The sequence below is a fragment of the Babylonia areolata genome, chromosome 7, assembly GCF_041734735.1.
Source record: "Babylonia areolata isolate BAREFJ2019XMU chromosome 7, ASM4173473v1, whole genome shotgun sequence".
Lineage (NCBI taxonomy): Eukaryota > Metazoa > Mollusca > Gastropoda > Neogastropoda > Buccinidae > Babylonia > Babylonia areolata.
This window is the reverse complement of record NC_134882.1, coordinates 42078421-42103782: the sequence shown is the minus strand read 5'-3', so window position 1 is coordinate 42103782 and position 25362 is coordinate 42078421. Positions and strand designations below refer to the sequence as shown.

At 41.5% G+C, this 25362-nt stretch overlaps 1 protein-coding gene across 1 annotated transcript in view; it reads left to right on the top strand.

Annotated features, from left to right (window-relative positions):
• LOC143284045 (gem-associated protein 5-like) overlaps positions 1-25362 on the top strand; it is a 159725-nt gene that overhangs the window by 4200 nt on the left and 130163 nt on the right. The window contains exons 5-17 of the mRNA XM_076590650.1: positions 1753-1909; positions 2678-2774; positions 2983-3098; positions 3739-3824; positions 5171-5250; positions 6200-6336; positions 7178-7251; positions 10884-11077; positions 12135-12277; positions 15483-15648; positions 16541-16653; positions 18190-18355; positions 23446-23721. Coding sequence (XP_076446765.1) covers positions 1753-1909; positions 2678-2774; positions 2983-3098; positions 3739-3824; positions 5171-5250; positions 6200-6336; positions 7178-7251; positions 10884-11077; positions 12135-12277; positions 15483-15648; positions 16541-16653; positions 18190-18355; positions 23446-23721 — 1805 coding nt within the window. The remainder of the gene's footprint in view (positions 1-1752; positions 1910-2677; positions 2775-2982; positions 3099-3738; positions 3825-5170; positions 5251-6199; positions 6337-7177; positions 7252-10883; positions 11078-12134; positions 12278-15482; positions 15649-16540; positions 16654-18189; positions 18356-23445; positions 23722-25362) is intronic.

The following is a 25362-nucleotide window of genomic DNA, read 5'->3' as shown; positions in this document are numbered from 1 at the left end:
TTCACTGCCAGGAAAATAAAATTTAAGTGAAATCTATTTGCCAGGGTTTTTTTCACAAAAAACGGGCATAAATTTTCAAAAAATTCTGTACTCTTTGTTACTGGAGAAAGACCCATAAAAGTATATATTTTCTGAAAGGTAAATGAATAAAGAATACAAAACACATGATGTTTTCCCATTTTGTTTATTTTTAGTGACATGATGTTGTTTTGAAATCAGTGTTTTGTTTTTTGTCACATTTTCAACTTGTTCATTACAAACGTTAGTCTGGTAATTCGCACTAAAATATATTTTCTGGACAAATGGATATCTGCACACACAAAATCATACGAGAACAACCTCAATAAAATTTTTTTTAAAAGAGATAGAAACACAATGCATTGTGGCTTCTCCAAGTGATAATATGGATGTGAGGCCACGCCCCTTCAGTCCCCCCCCCCCCCCACCCCCCTTCTCTTCACCCCTCTCACACCGTCACTTTATCCAGTTCTCATCAGACTGCGTTGGCTGAGTGCTAAGAAAATCGTTCACACTGTGTCCTGCTAAAAATTTGGTCACTTTCTGTTGTCTGCTGCACCTGTACAGCCAGTATCACTTACGGATAGTCGTATCTTGGCCACTCTCTTTATTGCTCCTTTTATTTTCTATCAAATCGTCCTATAAATGTTCACCACTGTCTTCTCTTTCAAAATTACGCTTCAATTCTTTCTGAGCATCAGCTAAAGAAAGCAATCTTGGTTGATTTAGTTTGCCATGATCGCATGTCTTGAGCACAGTGTCAGTCCAACATTTTGTTGAGTGAGCGAGGAGAAGAGCCAGGCAAACAATATGACAGTAACCCAACCAAAACGTTAAAATAAAGGACTGCCTCATGATGTAGATGGTGTTTCTAGCTATGAATAGAATCTAGAAAGATTCCCTAAGCTAAATCTACCAATATTTTTGTCAACGAACTGAATGCAAACCAGGGAAAAGTCAGAATATTCCGATGATGAGTTATCTTGTCATTGTGGCAGCGAAGCGTACATGCTTGCGATGACGAGTTATCTCATCATTTGGGCAGCCTAGGGGTTAGAAATGATAATAAAATCCTGTTTCTCAGATATATATATATATATATACATACACACACACACACACACACACAAATACAGACATTATATACAAACATGTACCCACATGCATACCTATACACACATGTCTGCACTTGTACACATATACTTTCTTTCTCTCTCTCCCTCTGTCTTTCTCTTATTCATATATCCATGTGCATTTTATGCACACTTGACTGCTCCTGTACATGTGCACAGACCCACTTTTAGTTTCAGTAAGCATATGCTGTGAGCAAATCTCATGCCTAAACTCCCTACTTCCAACATTTTGGATTCATTCCAATATACCCAGTAAAGCTGCATTTTTATGATAGTTGCCTTTATATTCTTAAAGTATACGTGCACACTATCTTTAATTGGTTTCACTGTATTTTTTTCCATATTCTCTTGTTTGTTGTGAAGCCAAGACATGTGAAATGAATATCCTCATCTTGGTATTTGTATTGTCTTTGAAACAACCTATTCTAAGAATAGTTTCCATTCATGTATTATTTTATTTTTTGTCCTTATTGTTGTGTTCATTAAAAAAAAGGGGGAATTTGTAAAAATATCAAAAATGGTACTGTATGAAAGAATTAATTATTAGAGGTTTTTTTGTTTTTTTTACAAAAAATAAAAAAATAAAAACATGGTATTCCAGAGGCGACTTTCTGCTTTGGACGTTGCGCCACGCCAAAGGCCTGTCATATCAGACCTTTGACCCCGCCCACTTCCGACCCCAGATGAGACCCATCTTCAACATCTGTGCCAGCGGCTCTGAGAGCAAAATTTTGTGTACTTTTGCACAGGATAGACAGGTACTGTATTGTATTACTATATTGTATTGTATTGTACTGTATTGTATTGTATTGTATTGTATTTTTTTTGTCTTCTCTGTGTGAAATTCTGGTTGCTTTTCCTGGGGAGTGCCACAGTGAAGCACTATCCAAATTTGCTGCTGTTTTTTGTTGTTTATTTCCTTTTTGCAAGTGTACTTGTTTTGATATCAGAGTGGATTTTTCTACATGATTTTACCAGGAACATCCCTTTTTATTGCCATGGGTTCTTTTATAATATGTACTATGCACATACTGCACAAAGGACCTCAGCTTAGTGTCTCATCTGAAAGACTAGCACCCAGACCACAACAGGTCTGATGGAGGGGGTGGTAGTAATAATCCTGGTCCGTATATGGGGTTTGAACCCATGGAAACTTGCTTCCAAGTGAGGTGCATTACCATGAGGCCACTGCTTCAACACTGGGTGAGAGAGGAACAATTCTGAGGTCTCTTAGGAGATGGTGAAAGTAAAAGAGAGAAGAGAGCTTGAGTGAAAGAGATGGGAAGATGGAGAAAGAAAGAGAGAGAGAGAGAGAGAACTTATTCCATAGTGGACATCCGTTACAGTGGCAATGAAAATTTAAATGTTGTTTTTTTGTCGTTGTTTTTATTTCTCACATCATAATAATGTGTTATTCATAATATGTGTTGAATATGATTTCTTTTTTTTCTTTTTAGTTACTTATGTCATTGTCATGATTCAATGTAAATTCAGTTTGTGGAAGGTGGACTGTTTATAATGTGCAGGTGGTATTTTGGAATGTGGACTCTATGGAGGCTGTGTCTTCACTGTCCACTTTGGGTGGCCACGTTTACTGCGTCCGCAACTCTCCCATTGATCCAGGTCAGTGTCTTTCAGAGAACCCCAAAGCAAAAGGGTTAAAGATTGAATGCAAATTCTTTTTAAAAAGAGTTTTTTTTAGGCAAAAGTTTTGTTTCTCTACATGTTGCAGTAGGTAATTTTGAGAGAGAGAGAGAGAGTATGTAATCAGTTGTGAGCTTTGTTTAAACCAATATGAAGTTTGACAAAATGTTTTTGATGTTATTGACAGGCCGTGTGGCTGTGGGGGTGGGTGACTCAATGATCCGTGTGTGGAACACGTCCAACAAAAGTAACCCCTACGACATCTCTGTTGTCTGGCAAGGCATCAAGAGTAAAGTTACCGCCGTGAGTCCTGTCCCTTCAACATCTCTCCACTCTTCCTTTGAAGATAGAATCTTCAGCGTTCCCAAATTAAACAAAAACAAGAACAAAAACAAAAAACGCCAGAAGAGCCTTTAGTTCTTCACCCGTACAAACCTGGAATTCAGTGCCTTCTTCAGTCTAAAACAGTCCTTCACTCACATTCTTTAAAACACATAACAAAAACACCTGTTGTTTTGTCAGGTGTAACTATGTTGGTTTGTCAGGTATAAACTGTGTTGGCTTGTCAGGTGTAATTGTGTTGGTTTGTCAGGTGTAGACTGTATTGGTTTGTCAGTTGTGTGTTGCTTTGTCAGGTGTAGTGGTGTTGGTTTGCCAGGTGTAAATGTGTTGGTTTGTCAGGTATAATGGTGTTTGTCAGCAGACTATGCTGGTTTGTCAGATGTAATGGTGTTGGTCTGTCAGGTAACTGTGTTGGTTTGTCAGGTAATGGTGTTGGTTTGTCAGGTAACTGTGTTAGTTTGTCAGGCGTAATGGTATTGGTTTGTGAGGTAACTGTGTTAGTTTGTCAGGTGTAATGGTATTGGTTTGTGAGGTAACTGTGTTTGTTTGTCAGGTGTAATGGGGTTTTGGTTTGTCAGGTGTAACTGTGTTGGTTCATCAGGTGGCATGGCACCCGACCAGGGAGGGATGGTTAGCCTTCGGCACAGAGGATGGCCGTGTTGGGGTCCATGATGTCTTGTCTCACAAGTAAGCAGCTCCACCTCTTGTCTTTTTGTTTTGAACCTGCTTGTGATATGCTCACCATAGGATAATAGCAGCTTGTTCCTATCACTGCCTGCTGTGCTCAGCCCATCCAGAGCATCAGATTAGTCAATCAACTGTAGCTATACAGGATCCAGATGAAAACCTCTCCACACAGGATCCAGATGAAAAACACTCCATGCAGGAGCCAGATGAAAACCTCTCCACACAGGATCCAGATGAAAAACACTCCACGCAGGAGCCAGATGAAAACACTCCACACAGGAGCCAGATGTAACACTCTCCACACAGGTGCCAGATGTAACACTCTCCACACAGGAGCCAGATGTAACACTCTCCACACAGGTGCCAGATGTAACACTCTCCACACAGGTGCCAGATGTAACATTCTCCACACAGGAGCCAGATGTAACACTCTCCACACAGGTGCCAGATGTAACATTCTCCACACAGGAGCCAGATGTAACACTCTCCACACAGGTGCCAGATGTAACTCCACACAGGAGCCAGATGTAACACTCTCCACACAGGAGCCAGATGAAAACCTCTCCTCACACACAGGAGCCAGATGAAACACTCTCCACACAGGAGCCAGATGAAAACCTCTCCTCACACACAGGAGCCAGATGAAACACTCTCCACACAGGAACCAGATGAAAACCTCTCCACACAGGAGCCAGATGAAAACCGCTCCACACACACAGGAGCCAGACAAAAAACGGCTCCACACACAGGAACCAGATGAAGAACTCTTCACACACATAGGAGCCAGATGAAAAACTCTTTGCACATGTAGGAGCCAGATGGAAAACTCTTTGCACAGATGAAAAACTTAACACACACAGGAGCCAGACGGAAAACTCTCCGCACACATAGGAGCCAGATGAAAACCCTACACAGGAGCCAGATGAAAACTCCACACAGGAGCCAGATGAAAACTGCACATAAATGAATGATTTTTTTTATAATTAATAAAAAAGATTTTTTTTTCAGTCGGCCACAATCCCTCACTCACACCCTTTAAGCAAATCCAAAAACATTCCTTTTCAAGCAGTCCCTACACAGTCAAGGCACCCCATTCCATATAAATTTGTACTCAATTGATCCACATCTTTTTCTTCCACATGTACTTGTGTGCATGCATGCATGTGTATGTTTGTGTGTGTTAGTCAGTTTCTGTGTCTGTATGTGTATTTCTGTGTTCTTTTGTGCTTCTTATCTTATGAATATGATTTGTTGTAAAGTTTTGAAAGGTTTGAAAGTTATATATGAATATACTACGATGGTGATGATGATGATGATGATAACATCAGAGTTGTGTGTGGTGACAGGATGCCGACAATGTCCAACACTTTCCACCGGCACACAGTGTATGTGCTGTGCTGGGGCCCTTCAACTCAGAGTCCTGAAGGTAAGAGGTCAGGGCCTCCCAACATGATGTCATTGACTTAGTAAAGGTTCTAAAGCCCTACATGATGTCACTGACTTGGTAAAGGTCCCACAGCCTCCCTACATGATGTCATTGACTTAGTAAAGGTTCTAAAGCCCTGCATGATGTCACTGACTTGGTAAAGGTCACACAGCCTCCCTACATGATGTCATTGACTTAGTAAAGGTTCTAAAGCCCTACATGATGTCACTGACTTGGTAAAGGTCCCATAGCCTCTCTACATGATGTCATTGACTAAGTAAAGGTTCTAAAGCCCTACATGATGTCACTGACTTGGTAAAGGTCCCACAGCCTCCCTACATGATGTCACTGACTTGGTAAAGATCCCACAGCCCTATAAAATGTTACTGACTTATTAAAGGTCCCAAAGCCTCCCTACATGATGTCACTGACTTTGTAAAGGTCATACATCCTCCATACTTGATGTCATCATTAACTTTGCAAAATTTAGAATAGTCAGTAATGCACTGTGTCTAAATAGACAGTGTTTTGACAACTGACCCAGAAATTAAAATCTGTAATTTGATGCTTCCTTGAAGCAGATGTTATATACTGATCAGTCTGCATTCTTTGATGCCTAGCTGAAACTGAAACTGAACTGAACATTTTTAATCATCGTGGCATGTTTGTGTCACATGCAGTCAGAGATGAAAAATTATAACAAGAATTTAAAAAAAAAAAAATTATCCTTGAATTGTGTTTATCTTCTTCTCCCTCAGCTGATTGAAGAGTCATAGGAGTGCCACACAGAACTGTTCACCAGATTCCTCCGGGGGTGGGTGGGGTGTGTGTGTGAAAATCCTGGTCCGTATATAGGATTCAAATCTATGAACACTTGCTTCTTAGTCCACTAGGCCAATGCTTCACATGTTTTCATTGAACTGTGCACGTGTGTGTGTGTGTGTTTCAGATACAAAGAATTACTCTCTCTACACTGTTGGGGACTGCAAAGTGTTGGAACATTCCAGTGCAGTGCTGTCCAGAGGAAGCGGTGATGCTGAGGCAATCAACTTCACGGAGAAAGTTGTGTCCATCAACAGCGACCAGGTCAGGGTTTTGCACTGTGTCATGTCCTCTACCTTTGAGGTCATCAGACATTTTTTTAACCCATTCAAACCTGGGGAGCTTACAGCCTCAATAGGTTTCATGCCCTATTTTTGTGTGAAAAAATTTGTTTTCCTCCAAATGACCTGTGGACACATCCGGAAATACTGTAGAAGTTAGTTCCCTTTGAATTTTATGCACATACAGGAAGGTGAAAACAGGTTTTAATGAGACGAAATTTGACGTCAGAGCAGCGCTTGGGCACATGGTGCAATGAGTTTATGCTATTTTTTCATATATATATATATATATATATACATACACACACATATACACACTAACTCTATACATGAAGTACAACTACATTACCGAACAGAAAGAGGTAATGTGCCAAAATAGAGAGACTGGTCTTTGAGAGCTAGCTTTCCTGGAAACAAGGCACCAGATACATAAACAACAGCAACATACACTCAGAAAGAAAATCAAGAACACATAGTCTTTACTCTAAAGTGATTCTCCATCCCTTAAGGGTTTGTTTTTGATGCATTTTACAGAAACAACGGCAGAGGGTTTCTTGAAACAAACATGCCTTGTCAGTTTCACATGGACTGAAACAGATGTTGGTGATTTTTTTTTTGATATGTTGTTTTCAGTGTTTTTACTTGATTTAATGAAATGTGAATGAACATGTCTGTCTAATGGTGTTTTAATTGACCTTTTAACATTATTTTGTGTTCTTTTCCAGTAGTTTTAAGAACTGATGGGACCTGAATTAGGCCCTTTGCAGTATGCTGGGCTATAAACAACATGATCTGAGTTGAATTGTCTTGTCTTTTCTTGGCAGATAACTGGTATCAAAGCCACAGAAATATCATGGAACATGACCATGGACACTGCCGCAATTGGTGCTGATGATGGGTAAGTAGATTCTGCATTGTCAGTTTTTGGGTTTATTCACTTATCACAGATCAAGCCATCACTACTGCAGCAAAGTCTCTGATCATAACCATTTTTTCCTTGGAAAAAGGATGCCGTAGACACAGGTTAACTCTTTCGTTCCTATTTTTCTATGAACCATTACTCCCCCTTGTTCCGAGATCCCTACCATTTGCATATTCCCTTCATTCCTGGATTTAGAGAAGAGAAAGAAAGTATGAAGCAGGATACTTATTTTGGAGGCTTACGGCAACGTGGCTCATTACAGTACACTGAGATTGTCATATACTGTTGTGTTCAGAATTGATGTGAGAAGTTGTCTGAGACCCTGTTGACACTAGAGGGTGACATCTCTGGTGACACCGGGTGTAAAACAGGTGACTCTGGGGTCAAACACAATGCATACAAGTACGTACTACATGCAGGACAGTGTTTTGCTTGAAGAGTATGCACATCATGTAGGTACTCACCAAGTAGTGCCTCATATGTATCTCAGTGCCACACTGCTAGTCATATCACAATTGTCACTACTATTGTCCTTATCACATGAATGATTTGAACTTTGTCTCAAAGAGAATATATGCCTTCCACTACACTAGCAGTCACTGAGCCAGAATCAGATCATTATCTACACAGTTCTTGAACAAAAACTATTCAGAAACGATACTGTCTCTAAATACGCATGTCCATGTCACAATCATCACGTAATATGCCACACAAAGGTGACACGTGTGTGATATACCTTGAAGCAGTCATGCCAGTTACTGCACAAGTATACACCACAATTTTCACACTTCTTACTTTTTAACTTTTCATCACCCGCTATCTGTGCTTCTGTAGCAACAGCTAAATGCACTCTCTCCTTGTCATTCATTTGAAACAGATCGAAATCATTATCTGTTAGAGCGTTGTAAAACTCATCATCAGAAAACTGGTCACAATCCGAACTTTCTACACATTCCGTTTTTCTGTGTCCATGTGTCTACACAGCACAGTGGCAAGAATGTAGCGGCGCCCACTTTCCCACAGCCTAGGGAGGGTTAAGGGGGGCATCCATTCCACTCATAAACACTGCCCCACTAGTGACCCGGTCAAGGATAGATGACGCGCACTGATGATGCGACTCACAGGAAGTTCAAAGCGCTTACCGCAAGAACCGATTTTCCGGGCTGCAGGAAGGAAAGGGGGAATTCTCTGCTGCACGGTTTTCCGGCCTCCAGGTATGAAGGGTAAAAATCATGCAAACCGGAAAACCGTGCTGCAGGGATGAAAGAGTTAAACTTTGTCCTTTCCAAGCCAAGTGTCTTGACAGCTGATAGTTACACCATGTCCTTACCAGGCCCAGTGTCTTGACAGCTGATAGTTACACCATGTCCTCACTAGGCCAGTTGTCTTGACAGCTGATGGTTACAGAATGTCTTTACCATGCCCAGTGTCTTGACAGCTGATATCTACACCATGTCTTTACCAGGCCAGTTGTCTTGACAGCTGATGGTTACACAATGTCTTTACCATGCCCAGTGTCTTGATAGCTGATATTTACACCATGTCTTTACCAGGCATGGTGTATTGACAGCTGATACTTACACCATGTCTTTACCAGGCCCAATGTCTTGACAGGTGATGGATACACCTTGTCTTTACCAGGCCTAGTGTCTTCACAGCTGATAGTTACACCATATCCTTACCAGGCCAACTGTCTTGATAGCTGATGGTTACACCATGTCTTTACCAGGCCTATTGTCTTGACAGCTGATATTTACACCATGTCTTTACCAGGCCTGGTGTCTTGACAGCTGATATTTACACCATGCCTTTACCAGGCCTGGTGTATTGACAGCTGATAGTTGCACCATGTCTTTACCAGGCCTAGTGTCTTGACAGTTGATGGTTACACCTTGTCTTTACCAGGCCAGCTGTCTTGATAGTTGATGGTTACACCATGTCTTTACCAGGCCAGTTGTCTTGACAGTTGATAGTTACACCATGTCCTTACCAGGCCCAATGTCTTGACAGCTGATAGTTACACCGTGTCTTTACCAGGCCAATTATCTTGACAGCTGATGGTTACACAATGTCCTTATCAGGCCAGTTGTCTTGACAGCTGATAGTTACACCATGTCCTTACCAGGCCTGGTGTCTTGACAGCTGATAGTTACACCATGTCCTTACCAGGTCTGGTGTCTTGACAGCTGATGGTGTGACAATGACCAGTGCGTACATAGTGTGTGTCATTACAGGTGTGTTTTCATGGTGTGTGTCATTACAGGCACGTGTACATGGTGTCTGTCATTACAGGTGTGTGTATATATTGATATACCTACTGCTTGTGTCATTACAGATGTGTGTACATTGTGCCTGTCATAACCGGTATGTGTATACCGTGATATAACTACTAACTGTGTCATTACAGGTATGTGCAAATCATGTCTATCATTACAGGTGTGTGTAAATCATGAGAAAACTACTGACTGTCATTACAGGTGTATGTACAGTGTGTGTGTGATTACAGGTCTCTGTGCATGCTGTCATTACAGGTGTGTGTGCATGGTGTCTGTCATTACAGATGTTTGTGTGTATAGTTAGTCTTTACAGGTATGTGTACATGGTGTCAGTTATTACAGGTGTGTGTACATGGTGTCTGTTATTACAGGTGTTTGTGTACAGTGTGTATCATTACAGGTTTCTGTACATTGTGTCTGTCATGACAGCCTAAACAGTTGTGTGTACATTATGATACAACTACTGACTGTAGTTTCAGGTGGGTGTACATGGTGTGTGTCATTACAGGTGTGTGCGTGTGCATAATCTGTGTCATTACAGGGGGGTGTGTGTGTGTGTGTGTGTGTTTTGTATTTGTATTTCTTTTTATCACAACAGATTTCTCTGTGTGAAATTCGGGCTGCACTCCCCAGGGAGAGCACATCACTGCACTACAGCGCCACCCATTTTATGGTATTTTTGTCCTGCGTGCAGTTTTATTTGTTTTTCCTATTGAAGTGGATCTTTCTACAGAATTTTGCCAGGAACAACCCTTTTGTTGCCGTGGGTTCTTTTACATGCGCTGAGTGCATGCTGCACACGGGACCTCGGTTTATCATCTCATCCGAATGACTAGCGTCCAGACCACAACTCAAGGTCTAGTGGAGGGGGAGAAAATATTGGCGTCTGAGCCGTGATTCAAACCAGCGCACGCAGATTCTCTCGCTTCCTAGGCAGACGCTTTACCTCTAGGCCATCACTCCACATTACAGGCTGTAGTCTTCGTGAGGGGGTGGGGGGGGCAGCTTGTGTGTCATTACAGGGGTGTGTGTGTGTGTGTGTGTGCATGGTGTGTCATTACAGGTGTGTGTGCATCATGTCTGTCATTACAGGTGTGTGTGTACATCATGTCTGTCATTACAGGTGTGTGTGTGTGCATCATGTCTGTCATTACAGGTGTGTGTGTACATCATGTCTGTCATTACAGATGTGTGCACATGGTGTCTGTCATTGCAGGTGTACATGTGCATGATGTGTATCATCGCACGTGTGTGTACATCAAGTCTCTTATTTCAGGTGAGTGTATGTCATATCTCTCATTACAGGTGTGTGTATGGTGTGTGTCATTACAGGAGTGTGTACATAGTGTCAGCACGGGGCCTGAAGCTGCTGGCGGTGGTGAAGGTGCAGAAGAAGCTGCTGCACTGCACACGCTGGCACCCCCTGGCCACAGAGCAGTCGCCCTCCAGCTCTCCCTGCCGCAACTGGATGGTCGTTGCCGGCAACAGTCAGACCCTGGATGTCGTGGACCTGTCCGCTGTCTTGGGTGAGAGATGTCTGTGTGGGTGGGTGGATGGGTGGAAGGGGGGGGTGTCGGGGTGTGTGTGTGGTGTGTGTGTGTGCATATGTGCATGTGTGTGTTCCTTCCTTTATTCTTGAATTTGGCTTTAAATTCATTAAGAGGGATATGCAGGGTTTACATAGGTTTAAAAAAGGTCTTACAAATTTGTGAAAAGTGACACGCATTTTCTTATTTCCTTAATTCTTTTTGTTTTAACTTAGTGACCCAGGTTTGCAAAGGTTTTTCAGTTTTGGCTCTGTGCATCAATGACAAGAAATGATACATTTTTTTCTGTCAGTGATAAAACAAACACAGAATGTTCCACCTGAACCTAAACTTAAATGTAAAATAATGATGAAAGTAAATCTCAGCTTGATAGGAATTTCCTGACTGAAATCGCATTTCCCATCCATGTAGCAGATGATTCATGGAAAGGCATAAGTCAGGACTCTAATCACTTAGTGCATGCCTTTCATATCAGTTTATGATATGATTTCCTATTTTTGGCCTGTAGTGATATAAGGTTGTTCAAAAGTTTGTAAATTTTGGGATAAAAAAAACCCACCTGATATAAATGTTTTTGTGTGTGTGTATTTCTATGCTTTTTTTTTTTTTTTTTTTTTTTTTGCATGTGTGAGTCGTGTCTTGTGAATTTTTGAATATATTTATGTGAGTGTAAGTGTCAGCTGGATGCTTGTCTTGACATGTTTCACATGACAGAGTTGGATTGTTTGGCAGAAATAATGAACACAGAATTGATTATTCAATTTACTGTACACTGGCCATAGGCCCTGAAACAAAGAAGGGTCTTTGAGGTACAGGGTTGGGGAATGGAGTGGGTGTTGTAGCAATACTGAAATCATCAACATTTCTGTGATGCCAAAATGAGACATTTCTGTCTCTTTATAAATCATAGCAAGAAAGAGAATTTTTGACAAATTCAGGTAATGTATCTTGTTCTTTGATCTTAGTAGTGTTCCAAAAATCAGTTCTCATCAAGTCCTGCAGAACTGTTTCTGTGAGGTCTCTGTATAATTTGCAGAGAGGGAGGGAGAGATGGAGAGCCTGCAGATACTGAGCAGTCTGAGGGAGCTGTCGGGTCACTGTGGGCGAGTCACAGACCTGTGCTGGAGCCCCCATCATGACGGCCGTCTGGTGTCTGTGGGCTATGAGGCTGAAGTCTTTGTGAGTCGTGTGACAGCTTGTGTGTGTGTGTGTGTGTGTGTTGGGGGAGGGGGGATGTTTGTAAGTGGGCTGTGAGGCTGAAGTCTTTGGAGTTGGGGTACAGCTTGTGTAGTGTGTGGAAATGTGTGTGTGTGTGTGTGTGTGTGTGTGTGTGTGTGTGTGTTTGTCAGTGGGCTGCGAGGCTGAAGTCTTTGAGTTGGTGGACAGCTTGTGTAGTGTATGGAAATGTGTGTGTGTGTGTGTGTGTGTGTGAGGAGTGTGTGTGTGTGTGTGTCTGTGGTCTTTGTGAGTCAGGGGACAGCTTGTGCATGTGTGGAAATGTGTGTGGGTGTGTTAGGGGTGTGTGTATGTGTGTGTTTGTCTGTGGGCTGTGAGACGAAAATCTTTGGAGTTGGGGTACTGCTTGTGCACACACACACACATGTATGTCTGTGAATGTGGGTTATGTGGCTGAAGTCTTTTTGAGTGGGAGGAAAGCTCATGCATGTTAGGAAATGTGTGTGTGCGAGTGTTTGTCGTGTGGGCTATGAGGCTGTAGTCTTTGCGAGAGGGGGGACAGCTTGTGCATGTGTGGAAATAGTGTGTGTGATATGTGCTAACTATTGTGAGGTTGACAACCTACAATTTATCGGATTCCTTAGACTGCGCCCGGCGACCTTATATTTGATCTTGATTCATTGATCTTTGCCAGCATGTTCTTGTGGTTGTGTTATTAGTAGTAGTAGTAGTAGTAGTAGTGGTAGTAGTAGTAGTGGTAGTAGTACTTCTTTTTGTTTCTGTGTGTGTGTGTGTATGTGTGTGTGTATATCTATGTCTGTGTCTGTGTGTATGTATATTACTTGTATATGTTTGTGTGTGTTTAATAATGTAAAAATTGAATAAAAATGTTTGGAAAAAAAAGAAATAGTGTGTGTGTGTGTGTGTGTGTGTGTGTGTGTCCTTCAGTGTAATGTTCCATTACAAAATCTACACTGCAGCCTTCAATGTCAGCATACTAATGGCCGGTACTTTCATTAAACTTCAGACTTCAAAATATCAAGCATTCGTGAGAAGCTTGACTCTGTTGTGTCTCCTTCTTCACCCGTTCAAGAACACGTGTACAGCGGTCCTGTTTTACATTGTTTCCAACCGGTTACTGAAGATTTTGTGAAGAAAGTGTGTCTGAGCGCTTGTCCGAAATCCTGTGAGCTTGACCCTGTCCCGTCTTCTTTGTTGGTTGAATGTATTGATGTTCTACTGCCACATATTACTCATGTCATCAATTCTTCCTTACTGTCTGGTTGTTTCCCTGAAAGCTTCAAATCTGCTGTTGTACGTCCACTCATCAAGAAACCATCTTTGGATCATAATTGTTTGAAAAATTATCGACCTGTCTCTAATCTGTCATTTTTTATCAAAACTGCTAGAAAAGATCATATTGTCTCAGCTCTTAGCTCATCTGGAGCAGAATGGTTTACTTAATTCCCACCAGTCAGCTTATAGACGTGGTCATAGTTGCGAAACAGCCCTTCTTAGAATAGTGAATGATTTGCTTTCGGGATTTGATGAGGATAAGATATCTGTTCTCGCTCTCTTAGATTTGTCAGCAGCTTTTGACACTATCGACCACTCTATCCTCTTGAACAGACTTAAAACTTCCTTTGGTATTCGTGACACTGCACTAGCATGGATCACGTCTTACCTGTCAGATCGTACACAGAAAGTGTGTGTAAATGGTACATACTCTAGAGTATCTGCCTTGAAATATGGTGTCCCACAAGGGTCCGTCCTAGGTCCTGTTCTTTTCGTGCTGTATGCGGCTCCTGTGTCGGATGTCATCAGTCATCATGCGATGTCGCATGAGAGCTTTGCTGATGACACACAACTTTATCAGTCGGCTTCCATAGCTGAATTTGATGCACTGGTGACTCAAACACAGGAGTGCATTGCTGGCCTAAAGGACTGGATGACTCTCAACAAGCTGCAATTAAATGATGATAAGACTGAATTTATGATAACCTGTCCAAAGAAGTTTCGTCAACATCCTTCCTTTCCTGACTCTGTTCTGATCAATAGCACACCTGTTTCACTTTCTCCCTCTGTTCGCAGTCTTGGTGTAATCCTGGACCAGTCTCTTTCCTTCCAACAGCACATTTCGAATATCTGTAAAGTTGCCTATTTGGAACTGCGTAGAATCAGCTCTATCCGCCACTATCTCTCAACCGATGCAACCAAGACACTTGTATGCTCTCTGGTTCTCTCAAGATTGGATTACTGCAACTCTCTTTTGGCCGGCCTTCCCAAATACCTGTTAGACAGACTCCAACGAATTCAGAATAACGCTGCCAGACTCATTTGCAGAGCTTCTAAATTTGACCATGTTTCTCCTCTTCTTCAGTCTCTCCACTGGTTGCCTGTTTCTGATCGAATAGACTATAAGCTATCCACTCTGACCTTTTCTGCAGTCAACGGATCTGGCCCAAAGTATCTTTCTGAACTCATCCATATCTATACCCCGTCTCGCCAGCTCCGTTCTTCCTCTGATACTCGACTTCTCAGGATACCTCACGTCAGAAGTAAGACCTATGGATACAGATCGTTTTCTTTTCAATCACCAAAGACGTGGAACAAGCTCCCTGATAACCTCCGTCATTCTGATTCCCTCGCATCTTTTAAATCTCGTCTCAAAACTCACCTTTTCCCTCAGCAATAAGTTCAATTGTGGCAGGTCCACAACTACATGCATGTATATGAATGTGTATTGTGTGTGCGTGTGTTTATGTAAGTTTGTGCCTGCCTATGTGTGCGTATGTGTTAAGGTAGCTGTTAGAAACACATGTATGTTAAAATGTATGTATGCAGTGTGTGTGTGTGTGTGCGTGCGTGCGTGCGTGCGTGTGTGTGTGTGTGTGTGTGTGTGTGTGTGTGTGGTCACATTTTGGTGTGTGTATGTAACATAGATATAATGTTTTATGTTATCAAAAGCGTTTTTGTAAAGCACCTAGAGCAGATTTCTGGATAGTGTGCTATATAAGTATCCATTATTATTATTATTATTCATACAGTAGCTTGTGATGTGTCCATATTTACTTGTAGAATCTAATCTGTAAACTGCTGAGGTAATTTGCCTTAATGTTAATTTGCTGTGGTGAGGATAGAAACGAAACATTGTTACAGATTGTGTGCTGGGCTGTTTCACTGTTTGTGTTTTCCTGTATGTCCCCAGGTGTGGGATGTCCAGAGAGGTACAGCGTTGGGTCAGTTCAGAGGTCACTGGGGACACGTGCAGACCTGTCAGTTCAGCGGCCTTGACCCTGACCTTGTGATGACAGGAGGGACTGACAGCATGCTAAGAGTGTGGAGAGTGTCGGAGCTAACGGCACCAGAGTTTGGTTAGTTGTTTGCCATGTATACCTTTTTTTTCTGTGTAATTGCTTTACTTGTACTCCTAAAAGAACCCACGGCAACATAAGAAGTGTCCCTGGCAAAAAGTCTGTATTGAAATCCAGTTAGATAGGAAAACAAATATACATGCAGAAAGAGAAAAGAAGAAAACAGAGTGGCACTGCACTGTGGTGATGCACTCTCCCAGGGAGAGAGCAGCCTGAATTTCACACAGAGGAATATGGTTTTCAGGAGGCCAAACATAAAACACACAGACCAAAATGAAGAGATGCAGTAACTACTTGGCTGCACATGTGTCAAATGGTGTTTTGAATGTTGTGGTAGATGTTGCTAGCCATTTTCGGCCCCCACCCCACTTTTGTGGGGATGGTGGGAGGTCTTCCAGTATTATTGATATCCCAGCTTGTGGAAATTCTTATATATCTATTTGTAATGCTTGTAATGCTGCAATAAGGGAGCTTTTTGTTTTTCAACAGAAGCGCCTAGAGCTTGTAGTAAGGTCAAGTGCTACATGGTTGTTTATTATCATCATTATTATTCTGATATTGTCTTTTCCCTCTGACTTTTTTCTTTGAATTTTTTAATTTTTTATGAATCCTTTTTACAGTTTCTTTAAAATCTGGGGTTGATATATTAAGTCGAAGGGCTGGCTTCCTCAGATACGGACTCATACTATTTGCCTTAAGGAGCTTTATGGTTAAGATAACATCATGAACTATGTTGTTTTGCAGTAATTTTTTTTTCAGATGTAACTGAATTTTGTGTTTTATGTGGTTGAATTTTTTATTCAGCTGGGCAGCCCTGATAAGGCCTTGTGCAGTCAGCTGGACTGTAAGCATCAGTGTCAAATGTTTCACTCTCCTCTCTCCTCCCTTACAGGTGAGCGGAGAAAAAGGAAAAGGAAGAAGACCCACGCAGCAGCAGCAGCAGCATCACTGGGCACCGCTGCCCCCAAAGTGATGGAGAGGGAAGATGGGAACGAGGGCGACAAGGTGAGCAGGAAGAGGAGGGATTTTGTTTAATGTCCCCTGTCACACATGATATGATGATATGATATGATATGACTACTTATATAACGCCTATGCCTTGGTTGCAGACCGAGCTTTCAGCGCTTCACAAATAGTGTCATTTGCACAAAAGGCTGCCTACCTGGGTAGAGCTGTCATTGGGCGCTCATCGTTCATTTCCTGTGTCATTCAGTCAGGTTTCAGTCATGCATACATGCACTTTCATGCACACATTTAACATTTTATGCGCATGACCGTTTTCTTTATTTACCCTGCCATGTACTGATGTGGGCAGCCATACTCCATTTTCGGGGTTGTGCATGCTGGGTGTGTTGTTTCCATAACTCACCGAACGCTAACATGGACTGCAGGATCTTTAATGTGTGTGTTTGAACTTCTGCGTGTGTATACACACTGTTGATTGTAGACATTTTGTTCAAGTATTGATTTTACCATTTGAATGTTACTTTTTAAAAGGTAGGAGAGCAGGGGGAGTTGAATGTTGAGTCGGTGGAAACTAGGTAGATGGAGGGTGGAATCAGAGGTGAATATTTGAAATCAATGGAAACACAATTAAAGAAAATTACTTAACGGAATTTGTTATTAAGAAGTCACTAATCTAACAAAAGAAGCAACTGATAATAAATATGATTTTTTTTTTTTTTTAATAAGAAATCAGAGTTCCCAGTGACTTTTGATGACACACTTTTATATAAACAAGTAAGGCTTAATCGACTCACAGTCAAAAGTCAAACACTTAACTGTCACATCACCAGTGTTACAGCAGTATTGTGTGTGGACCCCTCCGGTATCAGGTTTCATCACATTGTCACCCCACTTTGTGTTCCATCGTGACATGGCCACAAGGTGTCCTTGTTGTCCAGTTTGTTCTTATTTTCCTTTCATTTGATGATTGATACCTGCATAGTGGTAAGGGAAGTGTGTATGGGTTATTTGTTTATTTTCATTTCATTTGTGTCATAAAATGTTATGATTATCTTACTGAATATTTCCCTTTTATATGATTGAAATGCTTCATTTCATCTTAAAATGTTTTTTTTTCTTTCCTGAACGTTGTTGTTTTTTACATGATGATTTATATGTACATTGTGATCAAGGAAGGGTGTGCCAGTTGCTGACTCGTTTTTTGATGTGTTATTTGTTGATGAGCATTTGTCTCTTAAAATGTTATAATTATCTGACTGAATATTTTCCTTTTTATAATGATTCAAATGTACACACACATGCATGCAAACGCATGCGCGCACACACTCGCATGCATGCAGGCAGATACACACATGCATGCATACACACACACACACACACACACACATGTACACACTTACACACAATGAGAGTTGTTTCACTCAATTTTAAAATGTAATATTATCTTACCCAAATGTTTTTCTTTTTACATGATAACTGATGTGTGCATAGTGATCAGGGAAGGGTGTGTCGAAAGATAAATTCTGTTTTGGTTGAAGCGGACAATAAAGTGTTTTGAATTGAATGGAATTGAAGGTGTCGGAGACGGAGTCCACAACCAGTGAGCAGCAGCTGCAGGAACTGCAGGAGGCGCTGGACAGGAAGCGACAGGACTTGATGCAGCAGCAGAGCGATGGTGGCCAGAGGGGAGATGGCCTGGGGCAGGAGGGACAGGGTGTGTCTGGGGTGGTGGCCTTGTCAGGTGAGACAGGTGTGTGTTTTTCGTAGGTGTGTTTCTTTTTTTTACTGTGTTTCTGATTTTGTGTGTGTGTGTGTTTGTGGGTGTGTCTGTCTGTCTGTGTCTGTTGGATTTTGAATGTGTGTATTTAATCATAAAGCAGGCCCTTCATCTGGGAAAAAGGGAAGTGTGTGTGTGTGTATGTGTGTGTGAGTGGTGTGAAAGTGCTTTGATTTGTCTCTGCATATGATTCTGTTGTTATTATTATTGCTATTATTGTTATTACCAGATGTCCAACAAAGTCTTTAGCTGCTGTAGGTGACTTCAGTCAGCTAGACTGTTCACTGTCATAGTCAAATGTTCACTGCCATAGTCAAATGTTCACTGCCATAGTCAAATGTTCACTGCCATAGGCAACTTTATTTGACATAGAAGGGTCATCTTGTTAACACATTCAGTGCCAGAAAATATAGTAAAATGGTGCTGTCCCCTTGCCAGGGAATTTTGAGGTTTCAGGGGTAATAAAAATTTTTTTTAATATCGCACAAAAACTACAGGACATATTGAAAGAAAGTAAATGTTTTTGTGAATGAAAATGAATGTGGATTCTGAATCTGAGTTTTTTTCCCCAGTTATTTTGATTGTAGATAACTGTTCAGGCATTTTAAAGTGAAGATGATGATTTTTGTGCAACAAAAAAGTCTATATACACCTCCGCTGAATGACATCCAAAAAGAAAAACATAATGTCACTGAAAATAACATGCTTGTTGTCAGATTATTCCTGTAGAAGAAAATATAAGAGGTTATAAGTCTATGATAACATCCCAACTTTTTTCTATTTTTATGCCAAATTTGGTGTCAACTGACAAAGTAGTTGCAGAGAAAATGTCAATGTTAAAGTTTACCACGGACACACAGACACACACACACACACACACACACACAGACAACCGAACACCCGGTTAAAACATAGACTCACTTTGTTTACACAAGTGAGTCAAAAATTCAGTTCTTTCCAGTCATCTTGTTTAAAACAATATTGCGCTTCTGGGATGGGCACAAAAAAATAAAGAATGAAGCCTAATTATATGCAAACTGCATTTACTGTTATATTTATATTTTTTGTATTCTCTAAACTTGGCACTTTGATCTGATATTCTGACCCAACAGCTAGAGCAGTCATTATTATCATTTTTGGCTCAAACAGGAACTTCTTTTGCTAAGCATGGAAGCTTTATTTATTTTGCAAACGTTTTGGTTCAGATAGAAAAAAAGGGAAATTACTATGTAATGCTAGTGGAGTTAATTTGCTTTAAACTGATCTTTCTCATCTTAAACATTACATTTTGAAACAAGAGAGGCAAGGCCTTCAAGACTCACTTGTGATGCACTTTTTTTTAAAAATGCAAGCTTTTTATGTATTGAGTATAGTTTCAAAATGTAATGTTTAAGATGAGAAAGATCAGTTTAAAGCAAACTAAGTTCCCCAGCAGAGTAATTTCCCTTGTTTTACTGCCGACACCAAAACGTTTGCAATAAATAAAACTTCCACACTTAGCAAAAGAAGTTCCTGTTTGAACAAAAAATGACAATAATGACAGATCTTTTGTTGGGTCGAATATCAGATCAAAGTGCCAAGTTTAGAGGATACAAAAAATATAAATATAACAGTAAATGCATTATACTCAATACATAAAAAGCTTGGATTTTTTTTAAAAAGTGTATCACAAGTGAGTCGTGAATTAATTAATTTTTTAAACAACTCCAACTGAACAAACTTGACCTTAAGGGTGTAGACGCCAATAGGTCGTTAAACTCCAATAGTCGAGTCGTGAAGGCCTTGCCTTTCTTGTTGATTATCTATTTTAAATCCAAATTTGGGATTGACAAAGTTTTTCAAGAGAAAAATAAAAAGAGGGAAAGAAAAAAAGCAAGAAAGCAGGTGAAAAATTGTGCCCACTGAGATGTTAACCTTTGCACAGTCATTCTCACCATGCTCTGGTGTTGCATTGGAAAGCTTTTCATGATATTCACACACAGTGATTAACACACAGTGACACAGAGGCACACAGATACTCACATGCAGATACACACAGACACAAACACACATGCACACACGCACATGCACATGCAGAAAGAGAAAGGAAACAGAAGGAGTTAATGCTTCTGTTATAAGATATTAAGAGATTTAAAAAAAAAAAAAAAGCAACAACAAAAAAAAACACCACCAGAAAGATCATAATTCTTTGGGGAGGAATTCTGATAAAGCAAGAAACGAAGAAGGGAGAGACAGTGGATATGGAAAGAGACAGAGACAGTGGATATGGAAAAGAAACAAGACAGTGGATATGGAAAGAGACAGAGACAGTGACACACAGAGTGAGAGATAGACAGAGACAGAGAGAGACACACACACATGAGGAAAGACAGATAGAGATAAAAAATTGTTGTGAAGAATGAGCAAGGACTCTGGTCTCATTTTCATTCCAAGGAGGTGTCAAAGCATGAAGACTGATCCTTATGCGCTGCAACACATGGGCTAAAAAAGCTATAAAAAAAATAGAGCCCACACAAAAAAGCAACACATAAAATGCCTCTCAAAGTGCAACAGCCATTGTGTTGCATGTCTGTGATGAGTGTAGACTGCATTGTTGCTGGTGTCTCTGTAAAAAGAAACAAACAACCAAAAAAACTGAGTGCCTCAGTTGACCCCACTTAACTTCTTAGCCAACTGGGTAAAAGGCTTCCTCCCCAAGAAACAGACCCGTGATTGATTTTCCACGAGTCACTCCAGAACTGTGCGCAGCAGAGGGAGTTATCTCACTGCAGGGAGGGTGTTGTCAACAGTTGTTGCCGGTGACCCCCAAACAGCAGATGTGGACTGGAGATAAACCTGTCACTCATTATAACAGGGATCAGGTCAGCCTGTTCTGGCTACCAAGGCTGGCTCTGTTTCTCTGTTATCTCTCTCCTTCTGAATCTCTTGCAGTCATCTTATTCTCCTCCTCCTTCCCCCTCCTCTTTTCCTTGACCTATATCCCCACCCCACCTCCTCCACCCTCTTGTCATCTTCTTCTCCTCCTCCTTCCTCTCCTCTTTTCCTTGACCTATATTCCCACCCCACCTCCTCCACCCTCTTGTCATCTTCTCCTCCTCCTCCTTCCCCTCCTCTTTTCCTTGACCTATATCCCCACCCCACCTCCTCCACCCTCTTGTCATCTTCTCCTCCTCCTTCCCCTCCTCTTTTCCTTGACCTGTATCCCCACCCCACCTCCTCCACCCTCTTCCCCTGCTTTGCCTCTTTCCCTCACACCACTTCACTTTGTTTCCACCCCCACCCCAACCCAGTCCCCACCCTCTCTCCCCAGCTTTGCCTCTCTCCTTTAACTTCGCTTATTTCTACCCTTACCCACCTGCTCCCGCCCTCACCCCCAACTGATACCCATTCACTTTGTCTCACCCTCCAAACCACTACCCCCACCCGGTCCCCACCCTCACTGTCTCCTCTACTTTTGCCTCTCCCCTTCTTTCACTTCTTCACTTTTATTTCTCTCTCTCTCTCTGGAATCCTGTATTTGTTTATGGAGTTGTTCATCCTGCCTGGATGTCTGTGAGACTGCAGACTGTCGCATGTGTGTTTATAGAGGTGTAAACCACTTGAGTGTTGCACTTTTTAGAGACAAAAACCAGATTGCGTGTTGAACTCAATAGAGATGTGAACGACATTGCGTGTTTCACTCTGTAGAGATGTTTTGCACTCATTACAGATATAAACCACGTTGCATGTTGCACTCTGTAGAGACATGAACCAAATTGTGTTTCACTCTTTAGAGATGTAAACCATATTGCATATTGCACTCTTAACAGAACTCAGAAGTAAACCACATTGCACTGCACTTTATAGAGACAAATCCACATTGTATGTTGCACTTTATAGAGATGTAAACCAGGTTCTGTGTTGCACTCTGCAGACATAAACCACATTGCCTGTTTCACTTTATAGAGATGTAAACTACATTGTGTGTTGCACTCTATAGAGACTAAACCACTGTGTGTGTTGCACTCTATAGAGATGTAAACCACATTGTGTGTTGCAGTTTATAGAGACATAAACTACATTTTGTGTTGCACTCTAGAGACTAAACCACATTGTATGTGGCACTGTATAGAGATGTAAACCACATTGCATGTTGCACTCTTTGAAGACGTAAACCACACTGCGTGTTGCACTTTTTAGTAGAGATGTAAACCACATATAGGGACTGGCTTTTAGGTTTGTGGAGGGGACTCGCATGGAAGTGCCAGTAGATGTTTTCACTTTCAGACTTGCTGCGTAGCAGGCATCAGGAGTTAACTGACCCTGCTCTTTTTTACCGGCATTTCTCTTCTCCCTTGCCTTTTTGTTATTTTATTTTATTTTATTTTTTTAAAGACTGGTTTGATTGAGGTGTTAATGGAGGCGAACATGAGCTGTTTTGGGGGTTGGGTGGGTAGTTGGAGGGTGCAGGGAGGGGGAGGGGGGCTGTAGAGGGTTACCAGGTTTTATGCTTTCCTCCCGATTTCCATCTCTCTTCCTCTCCCCATCTCTGTCTCTGTCTGTCTGTCTGTCTGTCTCTCTCTCTCTCTCTCTCCTGTGTTTCTCTATTTCTCTGTCTGTTTTTCTCTTTGTCTGTCACTATCTCTGTCTTGCTGTTTTTTTCTCTCAATCTCTATCTCTGTCTCTTTGTGGCTGTCTCTGTCTCCCTTTCTCTGTCTCTCTGTCTGTTTGTCTGTCTGTGTCTCTCTCTCACATTCTGTCTCTGTCTCTGTCTGTGTCCCTGTCTCTATCTGTCTCTGTCACTTTCTCTGTCTCTCTTTTTTTTGTCCAGAGGGCCGAATGCAAAAAGTATTTGTGCTTATTCCTTTACCCTTTTAAGATTAAATATAAAGTACAATTTGTTTGTTCATTCTCTGTGTCTGGCTGTGTCTGTCTCTGTCTGTCTGTTTGTCTGTCCCTTCCTCTCTCCCCTCTTTTTTTAAGTCCTTTTCCTGTTGTCTCTTTCTTTCTTGTGCTTTCTCCTTGCTTCTCCACCAACACATCAGCACCTGTTTTTTTTCTTCACAATGTTCCAGACTCAAAGGCGCCAGGACCAGGACAGGGACAGTCAGAGCTTCAGCCACCCTCCGCTGTTGTCTCCCACCCCCCCACATCATCACTATCCTCAGAGTCCTCCCCACCACCCACCACCACACCCTCCGCCCAGGGGCCACCCATGTCCTCTGAAGAGGACAGCAGCGATGGCAGTGAGGTGGATGGGGAGGGAGGAGAGGGAGAGGGGAGGAGGGTGAAGAGAGAAGGGCAGTCAGTGCCCTCCAGTGTCCGATTTGGAAACGTGAGGGTTGCCAAAGGTAAGGGGAGAAGATAATAGTAATTATACAATTCATCACCATCATCATCGTCATCATCATCATAACTGTGTTGATAATCATAATGATAACAATAATGATATTAATATGATAACAAAAACAACAAAAGTATTCATATTGTGCTGAATCTTGTTCAGAGACAAATCAAAGCATTCTCCAGCCATTCATTCACGCACATACACAGCTGTAATTCAGAGAGAAGAAAGATCAATCTTATTCACAACATTATGTGAATAGGAAGCTAGAGAAACAGTAACCAGGAAGAGGGATTTGCAGACAGAAGAGGATTACAAGACTATTGAATTAGGGAGAGGGATTAGTTGATGGAAGAGGATGATAAAACGGTTTTGAACTGGGAAAGAGGGATTTGTTCATAGAAGAAGAAGAAGAGACAGTATTGAAGCAGGGTAAAAGGATTTGTTGATGGACATGGACACACACACACACACACACACACACACAGAGAGAGATAATATTACACACACACACACACACATAGATAATATTACACACACACACACACACACAGATAATATTACACACACACACACACACACACACACACACATAGATAATATTACACACACACACACACACACACATGTACGTATGCACATGGGACGGGACCCAGTCCTCTCCTTCCTGCTTTATGTTTTCCTGGAAGTCAGGTACCTGTTCACACCTGGAGCAAAGTGCCTTTCCACAATACCAACACTGGGCCTCAAACCCTGATTACTGGTGAATACTGGATCAGAACTCTAGATTCTGCCACAGGGCCTCTCTAAGTAACATAGACTGCATGGATCTGTTTAATGTTTGGACCTTCTGAATGTTTGTGTCAGAGTCTGGTTTCATTTGACATTTGTGCAAGGGAAATGTGATTCCAATCTTGAAAAGAGCCACAGTCAACTTACATCTTGAAACTTTTTCTTTTTTAAATTAAGCTCGTTTTATGCCAAGTTTCAATTTCAATCAATGTGTCAGGGTGTGTGGTCTAATCCATATAAACTACACCACATAAACTTTAAAGAAAAATAAGGGGGAGATGCTTGACGGACACAAACTCAAGGTGCTGGTCAAGCCTTCAGTTTATCCCAAGCTCACAGGCAGCTGTGCAAATGAAAAAGATAAGGGGTTATTGATTGTGGAGAGTATGACAAAAATAGATTTCTGCAAACGTTATTCCTGACAGGACAGGTGTGACGGCCAAGTTGTTTAGGGTGTTGAGGGTCCTGGGTTCAAATCCTAGAAGCAGCACACTTGATGGGTTAAGTTTCCCTGTTGTCCTTGGTCAGTGCATGGACAGGCTTGTTTGTGCCATAACTCTCCCTTTTGTGTGTGTACACACATGCAGAAAATCATATTTGATACGCATCTTAATGATTCCATAATCTGCACCAGCATTCACTGAGTTATGCTTGGGCATCTGGCACCAAATATTGTAGCTGTTCCAGGCGTAGGGTGGCATAAACTGTGTGTGTCAGTAGTGTCAGGGGTCCTGAACCGTAACAGCTGTAATGCTTGCTGTGACAGTTCCTTTGTGTTAAAGTATGTGTCATCAAGGTCAGTGGTCCTGAACCATTACAACTGTAACACTTGCTGTGACAGTTGGTTTAAGTTATA